General features: G+C 38.5%; 1 protein-coding gene across 3 annotated transcripts; it reads right to left on the reverse strand.

The window, feature by feature from the left end:
* Positions 1 to 530: 530 nt before the first annotated feature.
* LOC111534934 (serpin B4) lies at positions 531 to 7,634 on the reverse strand. 3 transcript variants are annotated; one of them, XM_026452687.1, is made up of 8 exons: positions 7,506 to 7,634; positions 6,708 to 6,897; positions 6,454 to 6,510; positions 4,740 to 4,868; positions 3,853 to 3,970; positions 2,619 to 2,761; positions 2,176 to 2,331; positions 531 to 1,398 (listed from the first exon to the last, which is right to left on the reverse strand). In XM_026452687.1, the coding sequence occupies exons 2-8, from the start codon at positions 6,870 to 6,872 to the stop codon at positions 994 to 996; spliced, it is 1,173 nt and encodes a 390-aa protein (XP_026308472.1). In that variant the 5' UTR covers positions 6,873 to 6,897; positions 7,506 to 7,634; the 3' UTR covers positions 531 to 993. The 3 variants fall into 3 exon arrangements, with proteins under 3 accessions (XP_026308472.1, XP_026308473.1, XP_031790953.1); XM_026452688.1 differs by lacking the exon at positions 2,176 to 2,331 and having other exon boundaries at positions 542 to 1,398; positions 7,506 to 7,511; XM_031935093.1 differs by lacking the exon at positions 7,506 to 7,634 and having other exon boundaries at positions 542 to 1,398; positions 2,176 to 2,268; positions 6,708 to 6,891.
* Positions 7,635 to 9,220: the final 1,586 nt, after the last annotated feature.

Genomic DNA, 9,220 nt, shown 5'->3' on the forward strand with positions numbered 1-9,220 from the left:
TACCCCAAATTGAACAAGTACAAATTTAAACACATGGCCTTTTTTTCTCTCAAAAACAACTTTTTTTTCCATCTAACCAGTCAGCTAGGACAGAAACTTAGATGTCTTTCTGCAACTATTACTTCCTAAATAATTCTCCCAGGCTGTTTCTCTCTCTCCATTTCCACTCCCAATACTCTAATGATTTCCTAATTTATATATGATAACCACACTGTTCTTTCCTCATATCCATTGATCAGAGTAGCCAGGGATGTATTTTCAAGATGAAGATATGATAATTTTATGCCCCTCTTTGACAAAAAACAATCAAAGCCTATAATGTGTTTCTTATCCCATTTAGCATAAAATAGAAAGTTCCTAATGTGGTTTACAAGGCTCCTCCTGTTCTGGGATCTGCCTTCTACTCCAGGCTCATCATGAACTACTCTGTTTTTAATTTTCCTTTGTATATGATTAACATATATCTAAATTATCTTTCCTATGTGTAACTGGACATGTCCCCTTTCCAGAGAAAAAAGGTAGAGCAAAAATGATTTAATAAGTCATGATTTTATTGATGATGTGTTTTATAGAATCACAAAATTTAGAAATGTAAGAAGGATTTCAGGTATCACCTAAATTCAAAGAAATGTGGATTTCTAGGTTGCTAAGTCTGAAGAGAAAGTATGATTTGGTTTGGTCCATTTAAAACAGGTCACAAACAGAATTACATTTCAAATTTAGAAGATACAGTATTAAATTATTCATCATATCTTGGACATTTTTCCTCAAGGAGAATTTTTCTGTAAGAAAAAGTAGGTTTATATGTGTTCTTATAAAGAGAAAGAGAGAAAGGCATACTATTTCAATCATTAAATTCTTGATGATGACTATCATCATCAAGATGAGACAGAAAAGAAATGTGAGCCAAGAGAATCTGTTGTTGCCAGCAATGAGTTTACCAGAACACCTCTAGGTGAACATTTTCCAAATGGAGTGACAGACTAATTGCATCTAAGGGGATGAGAATCTGCCAAAGAAGAGGATGCTGTTGGTGTTATTTTGCCTGATGAAGAATAGGAAAGGGTGATTACAATGGAACTCTTCATTAGTTAAAGGAGGTGATGAAAACCCTGCTACTACAGCGGTGGCAGCTGCAGCCTCCGCTCCCTCCTCAGTGACCTCCACAAAGGCCTTGTGTAGGACTTTAGATACTATGAGATCGCGGCTCCCGGTCATGCCTGAGAGGTCTGCATCCCCACTGAAGATATCCACCATTCCCATGTTTCTCAACGTGTCCTTGAGGTTGTAACTCTCTTCCACTTTGAACCGAGGTAAGTGTAAATCCACACGTGCCTCTCTCATATTCTGCAAACTTGTCCATTCCATCAGTTTCTCAGGAGTGAGTTTCTCTTCAAGCTATACAAATGGAAAAAAGAAACTGATATGACTAACTATCAATCTCTAATACACCTTAAGAATGAATTGACTATGTGGAGAATTCTTGTTTTGGCAATAAATGTGAAATACAGAAGGTTCACTTTATTAGATATTATTCTAATAGGCAAAATATGAGTCCTGAATATATAAATACATTGGGTTTCATGTGTATATGTATATATAGTATGTAAAAACAGAATCATGTTTCTATGTGTATGTAATGCGTACATATGTATGTATAAAACTGTATAATACACATGTAAAAATATCATCACATTATTTTGTACACAATGAACTATATGTATCACTATTTCTTGTGCCAACAGCCTACTACATGTGTCAATTTTTAACAGGTTCATCTTATTTTTCTTATACATTGTTTAGTATACATTGCAATTATTAAATTGCAATTCCTAAATTCCTAAATTTCTATTCCCTTTTTTACTTGGTATATTTGTAAACTTCCCTCACATTGCTTTAAATTTCTGCCAGTCAAGTTTAAATTGCTGCCTAATAATATCATCAAATTGATATCCAATGGATGTAACTCTAATAAATTAATCATTCACTAAGCCTTCAGTTTGTATCAGGCCCTATGCTTAAATATTTGTAATATGAAGGTGAGTCATCATTCCTCATTTTGAATTTTTCATTATTTTGAGGTAACTTAGTCACAAGCTTTTACCTAGTTTAAACCTGGTATCTTTGGGAAAATGTCAGACAGTAGAAGGAAGAGTTGTAGATTCTAGTTCTTACCTTCTGCAGACCAGTGATTTCATTTGGCAGCAGCACAATCATGCTTAGATCTTTGCCGTTGTATGGTATTTCCAGGACCTTGGCCTGTACATCCTCCAGCAAGGCAAAATTAAAGAACTCGTTTTGCCTCATCATCTGTACGGATTTGTATGTATTCTGCAATAAGTCAATGTGTCCAACAAATAACACGTGAGACATAGGACAAAAAAGATAATATTATTGAGATATCAACACATCCTTCTTCTTCTAAGAAATAACCCAGGAATTCAATGAGTTAGAGACAAAAATTTCTTCAGGTATTTCTTATTAAATAAAGTTATAAGACTAAAACAACAAAATAACAGACACGAAAAATTTTATTTTTTACTTGTCATGGTACATTCCATCAGAAATGTTTAAATTTATTAACATATTATATTATATAAATAAAATATAGACAATACCTTGTTTGGCCAAAATTTTTCCTCTTTAGTATTTTCTTTATTAAATTTATTTTGCCATTGACCCTTGAAATAGATTGCGTTCACAAGAACCAGTGTGGTATCCTTGCCAATAGTCCCATCAGGAAATAGGTTTTTAATTTTTTCTGCAAGGGAAAGAATGAAAGAGTCTTTTATACAAGGTACAAATGGTTTGTCTGGAAGATGCTTTGCAAATGTTCGTGACTGATCGTTAATTATTCTCTCAAATCCTTACTTGAGACTCACTGACTTTGATCATTGAATTATTAGACTCACTGTCCAATGGCTCACCAGATGCACCTTTCTTCAAGGCTCCAGTCAGATAAAGTTACCCTTGACTGAGACATCACTTTTTGTGATAGAGAAAGAGTTTCGGTTCTCTGTATATGAGTGACCCTAGTCATCTGATTTGGAATACTGATACACTGATTTTATCTACTCTTTCAACACATCTTTCCTTTCTCCCTCCCTCCTCTTCCGATTATTTTTCTTTTAACTATGGGGTCCTGAATCAGAGGATGTAGGCTCTAATTGCTTTTTAGGACAAGTGACTCAAGCTCTATAATATGAAACGCGTGCCCTGTGCTGTCAGACACTACTTCCGGAGGTGTCTTCCTATTCACTCTCATGTTGAGTTGCTGTAAGTTTGGCCTGTAATGAGAGGTGGGAGGTAGGAAAGATGTCTATGGAATGGAGATTTTGTTAAGCTTTTTGCCCTTGATGGAGAAGACAGCCATGATAATCGCTGCAGAACGTGTGGCTACAGATGTGGTCCAGGCAACTAAAGCTCAGAGGCAAAAGGTTGATTTACCAGAGAGCTGCTTCTTTCCCAATTAGTAAAGGAGATGAGAGACGCTTTCTAATGTTTTCTTTTAAATATTCATCATAAAAATTTGGCTCCGATTTAAAGAAAAGGACATGATCTCAAAATGGGCCTGAGCAGAGACAGGGGATCCACAAAGCTATTGTCATGCAGGGCCATAAGCAAATAATTCTCCAGATGTGTTTCCATCTAATTGGCTTCCTGTGATTTCCTCCTTGGCTCCCCGAGGCTCTCTTCATATTCAGTTGGACAAATCTTTCATCTGGAGTGCCCTCTTCAGCCCTCCCTGCAAAGCCATCTCAATCCCCACCGCTGGTCCCCATGCAGTGACAGGCACAGGGCTCACTCGCGTAGGTTTCTCAAAGGTGTTTCTATAATGGGCGGTTCTCCTACCATTCGTTTGACTTTCCACCCAGGAGTTAATCTTCTTTCGACTTTCTTCTGGAGCCTTTGCAAAATCAACAGATTCCACACTGGTCTGGTAAAATTTCTTGATGGCATCTAAATATTCCTTTGAGATATGAAGGAAGAAAGTAGGAATTAAGAGTAATTTATGTAACTATATATTACCAAACTTAGTTATTTATAATAATAGTATACTGAATCCAGACCCTGAACAGATACAATATCTCCTGTCTATGCATATTTTTACATAGGTGCCACGTAGGCAATGCGAAAGGGGAATGCGGGCTGGCGCAAGAAAGAGGTCACTGAAGGTCAATATCATCTGGCAAAAGGCAGAAGCAGAAGAGGCTGTCGTTTGCAAACTGCAGAGCAGGCTTCCCTGAAGGAGATTCATTGCTTCTCAGACATCTCTCCAGTAATTTTAACCATGATGTTTCTGATCTTTGTTTTTATCTTTCATCCTGTGCATTCAGTATTTCCTGGTACTTCCTCAACTGTCCTCAGGAACTCACCCAAGCCTGCCCATTCCAATAATATCCCATTAGTCATACATTTCCCACCAAGATGTATGCTCTGTGACTGAGTCAGTGCCAGTTTATTGACGGTATCTTATTACTTATTGCTCTTACTCACTCTGTTACCCAACCTCCTCTTTTATTACAAGATTATCCCTAAATGCACACTTCACTGATGTATTGTCAGGGTCTGGAACACTCCAGTGGGGGAGAGTTGTGGAAATGGACTTAATGCATTCTGAGTAAATGCTCCCCACTTGGGTAGGCCAGGCTCATCTGCCTTGCTTTCTTCCATTAGGCCACTCAGAGACACAGACACCAGGCTGCAGACGAAAGGTGGGTAGGTCAGGTGAAATTTACCTGTAAAAATTGATACGTCTTTTCTCCGAAGAGCTTGTTGGCGATCTTCAGCTCATATGCATCAGTGGATTTGTTTAATTCAGTCAGAAGCTTTTGAAACTGGTGATGAACATTTCCTGACCTATCAACCTTCAAACGTCAAAGAAGGAGATCACTGAATTACTGCATCAATGTAAATTCTAAGCCTGTGCTAAGTCTGTTAGATCAGTTCCTAAAGGCTGGTATCCTCAGTGATGACCTTTCTGCTTATTCCCTGATACTTGGTGTATTTCACCTCAAATACTCTTCAAAATCTACCTTATGTTTGACTTCTTCCAGAAAATTCTTCCTGCACTAATGTACTCCAATCTTTTTTCTTCTGAACTAAAGATGCAGCACTGTCTACCACTGGATTTTCTCTTTGTTGGGTTAAAGGGTTAGGTTTAGCTTCCCAGTTAAAATCTCATCTCTTTAAGGGCAAGGACCATATTTCACTTCTAACAGCCATCAAGGATATGAGTATGTTGAAGGTTGGATATTTTAAATAGATTATGCCAGGAAGCCCTGTTATACCTGTTGGTGGTATTATCTTGTAAGACACAATGACTGATCTATGGTTCTTTCCTCATGATTGTCATTCTCTGCAAATAAGAGCAGTGTGTGCCAGGTAGATGGCTAAGGACTTTACATGGGTAACTCTAAGTCTTTAGTTCAATTCAGGTGAAAACAAGAAAGCTCAGAGAATGGAAAATAAACCTCTTTATAGAGATGTAAATTAGAAATGCCAAGTTTTGAACCTAAGCCTGTTAAATCGAGAAACTTCTACTTTCCAGCAAAGCATTTTGCACTATTAAGGCTCTAAACCAATATATTCCATAGAAATCTTTTTTCTTTTTCTTTTTCTTTTGAGACAGAGTCTCACTCTGTCGCCCAGGCTGGAGTGCAGTGGTGTGATCTCGGCTCACTGCAAACTCCGTCTCCTGGGTTTATGCCATTCTCCTGCCTCAGCCTCCCGAGTAGCTGGGAATACAGGCGCCCGCCACCTTGCCCGGCTAGTTTTTTGTTTTTTTTTTTAGTAGAGACGGGGTTTCACCGTGTTCGCCAGGATGGTCTCGATCTCCTGACCTCGTGATCCGCCCGTCTCAGCCTCCCAAAGTGCTGGGATTACAGGCTTGAGCCACCGCGCCCGGCCGAAATCATTTTTCAAAATATACTTGGACTTGTGCTTATTCCTCTTAATCTCATTAATGACTCAATTAAAATTAAAGTATTTTTGTAACATTTTTGTGATTAGTATAATGATAGCTATTTTATAATAATAATAACATTTATTATGACTTTTTATGGGCAGGGCACTGTTATAAATGTTTGCATGTATTTGCATGTATTGAGTCAGATTTTTTATTACCCCTAGTTTTCTGGGATGAGGTCATTGGGACTCCGAGCAGTTGTGTCATGCTCGTTCACCATTTGTGAAGAGCAAAGCTGGAGTTTGAACCCACGCTATCCTGATCCAGACCTATGCTCTGAAGTACAGCACTGACTGTCTTTCAGTAACGCAGAAACAAGGAATAACAATTATGTGCCATGAAATGCCAACCCACTCTGTATGTCTCAATCTTTTCATCCAGGCTTTCCCCTAAGAATGGCCTTTACTTAGTTTCTGTGAAGTTCCAGGTTTAAACTATGACCTGCTCAGGGATCTAAAGCTGAACAAAAGTGCTCTGTGACTCACGTGATGTGTTGCAGCTTTTTCTGTGGTGTTCTCTGTGACTTGATCAAAGTGAAGAACCTGGAAGAGACATGAAGCGGGACAAGAAAACTTTACTCAAAAGATCTGTTTAAGTCAGTGGGCTCACAGTTATGGGAATTCCTGCTCAGCCCCCTGGGCTACCCATCAGGCCACCACATCTATTACCATCTGCATGCTAGCCGCCGAAACCACAGAGAGAAGCTGCAACAGGACAGCGTAATGAAGCTGATACCTACCTTGTTAATTTGTTGTGCGGTGTTGTCTTTGGCCCCTAAGAGGACCATCCCCAATGCTGATGTGATGCTGATAGGGGAATAGAAGGTGTTGTTCTTTTGTGATTTTCTGAACTGTTGGAACAGATCGAACATGAACTTGGTGTTGGCTTCACTGAGTGAATTCATGGCGAACTCGATGTGATCTGGACTCCTGGAAAAGCATCAGATTCCTGTCAGAATGACTTTAATAAATGGAGTGGTATTTTGTAGTATGATTTTCTTAAAGAAATGACATATCTGGGTTGTGAGATTTTGACATTTAAAGTTTTTCTTTCCTCGTTTGTAGCATTTCAATCTTTCTACAATGTGCTTATATTGAATATATTAATGTCCTAATTAAGAGGCTCACAAAATTACTGTTTTTAAAGACTATTGTAAATAAGTAATAGACCCTCTTTATCTTTCCTTCCTTGCTGGTTACAATGGGGTAGGTAGGAAGGCTTTATAATGAATGCTAACAGGAGACCTCTGTGGATCACATCCAATCGGCTCTTAAGATGCGTTCCTGATGTCTCTTTCAAGGCTCTGTGGCTGCAAGGCACTCTTCCTCTGTGTTCCTAAAAGTGCACTGGTTTACTCGGAATGAAACAATTTAGATAAAGGACAAATCAGATGAAATAGGTATTTTAATTTTGCCCTGGCAGAATAAGTAAAATATAAGCAGACAGAATGCAGGAGATGCATAATATAGAACACAGTGTCATTATTATTCTCAAAAATAATTCATGTTATTAAGCTGGAGTGGCTTGAAGCACTTACCTGTGTTCCTAGGTGGGCAGGGAGCCTGTGTGTGTCTGTGGAATGAAGGGTGAGATCCTGAATTTATACCTCTCCTCTTGCTGCCTCTCCCTCTGTGGTTAGCATTTGAAGTTACTCAAATTTAGATTTCACAAGCAGGCTAACACTCACCTTTGTAAGTATGAAAATTTATGACAAAGGACATGATTACTGTTCTATCATTGTACTTCCTTCTTAATCTATAGGGAAAAAATAAAAATGCAAATCAGCAATCACTGGCTCATTTGAAATACCTGTAGTTGCCTTTCTAAAACTAATGAGAATAAGGTTAGAATTTCAATTTCCCCTCAGTTGTTTCAAGTCCATCCCTTTGTATTCTACTCCAGCTGTAAACAAACAAACACACACACGCACACACAAAAGAACAACAACAAAAAAAACCCCACTATTCTTTTCTTGGATGTTGCATTGTCTTTTAGATATACTTTGAATACCAAACAACTAAAAAGCTTACATTTCCTGTTTTTCAGTTCTGAAAGTTTTTGTTATCCATTGAATTTCTTAGTAATTTTTCCGTATAACAAGGAATATAGTGCTAATTCTAAGTCCAAAGAGATACTGAAGAAGTGTACCTCAGTATCTCATAGCATACTACGGAGAACAGGATTCTATTGCCTTCTCCTGAATGCTCTGCCTTGGCAGTGATCCTACAGTCAACTCCCGTGCCCCTTACAACCATCTCAGATGTTTTCTGTTGCATAGAGTCAGTGAGAAAGTTATCTACCGTGCTGAGTGATATGGTTTGGCTGTGTTTGCCCCCAAATCTCAACTTGAATTGTATCTACCAGAATTTCCACATGCTGTTGGAGGGACCCAGGTGGAGGTAATTGAATCACGGGCACCTGTCTTTCCTGTGCCATTGTTTCCTGAGCCTTGTACTTCATTCTTCCCTTTCTTGAGACCCTGGAAACCAGGAATCTACCTCCTGTTTCTATGGATTTGCCTATTCTAAACATTTCATGTAAATGGAATCATACAGTACGTCCTTTTGTGACTGGCTTCTTTGATCTAGTATTATTTTCAAGGTTTGTCCACGCTGTTGCATGGATCAGTACATCATTTCTTTTTGTGGTCGAATAATATTTCCATTGTACGAATACACCACATTTTCTTCATGTATAAGTTGATGGACATTTGTGTTGTTTCCATCCTTTTACTATTATGAATAATGATGCTCTGACCTTTCATGTACATTTTATTTGCATGGCATATGTCTTCCTTTCTTTTGAGTATAAACCTGTGAATGAAACTGCTGGGTCATATGGTAACTCTAGGTTAACATTTTGAGGAAATGCCAGACTCTTCTCCATAGAATTCTGCACAAGTGTGCATTCCAACCTACCATGAATAGAGTTCTGATTTCTCCACATCCTCCCCAACACTTTGGTATTGTCATGAGCCCTTTTTAACACCAGCAGTGAGTTTGTTTTCTCAGCTCATCACAAAGTCAAGAGAAATTCATCTACAACAAGGTTCTGGAAACTCATAGGATGGAAGTAGGAGCTGGACGGGAGAAAGGAAGGTGTGTTTCCAATCTGAACATTTCTCACCTGCTTGTTTCCCCAACCTCCAAGACATACTCTTCTTAGGTCTCCTGTATCAATATATATGTTTTGAGTCTCTGAATGAGATTGGGAGGCATAAGTTCCCTGATTTAGGTTGGGGAATAGACTAAT

This window comes from Piliocolobus tephrosceles, unplaced genomic scaffold, assembly GCF_002776525.5.
Source record: "Piliocolobus tephrosceles isolate RC106 unplaced genomic scaffold, ASM277652v3 unscaffolded_38869, whole genome shotgun sequence".
Lineage (NCBI taxonomy): Eukaryota > Metazoa > Chordata > Mammalia > Primates > Cercopithecidae > Piliocolobus > Piliocolobus tephrosceles.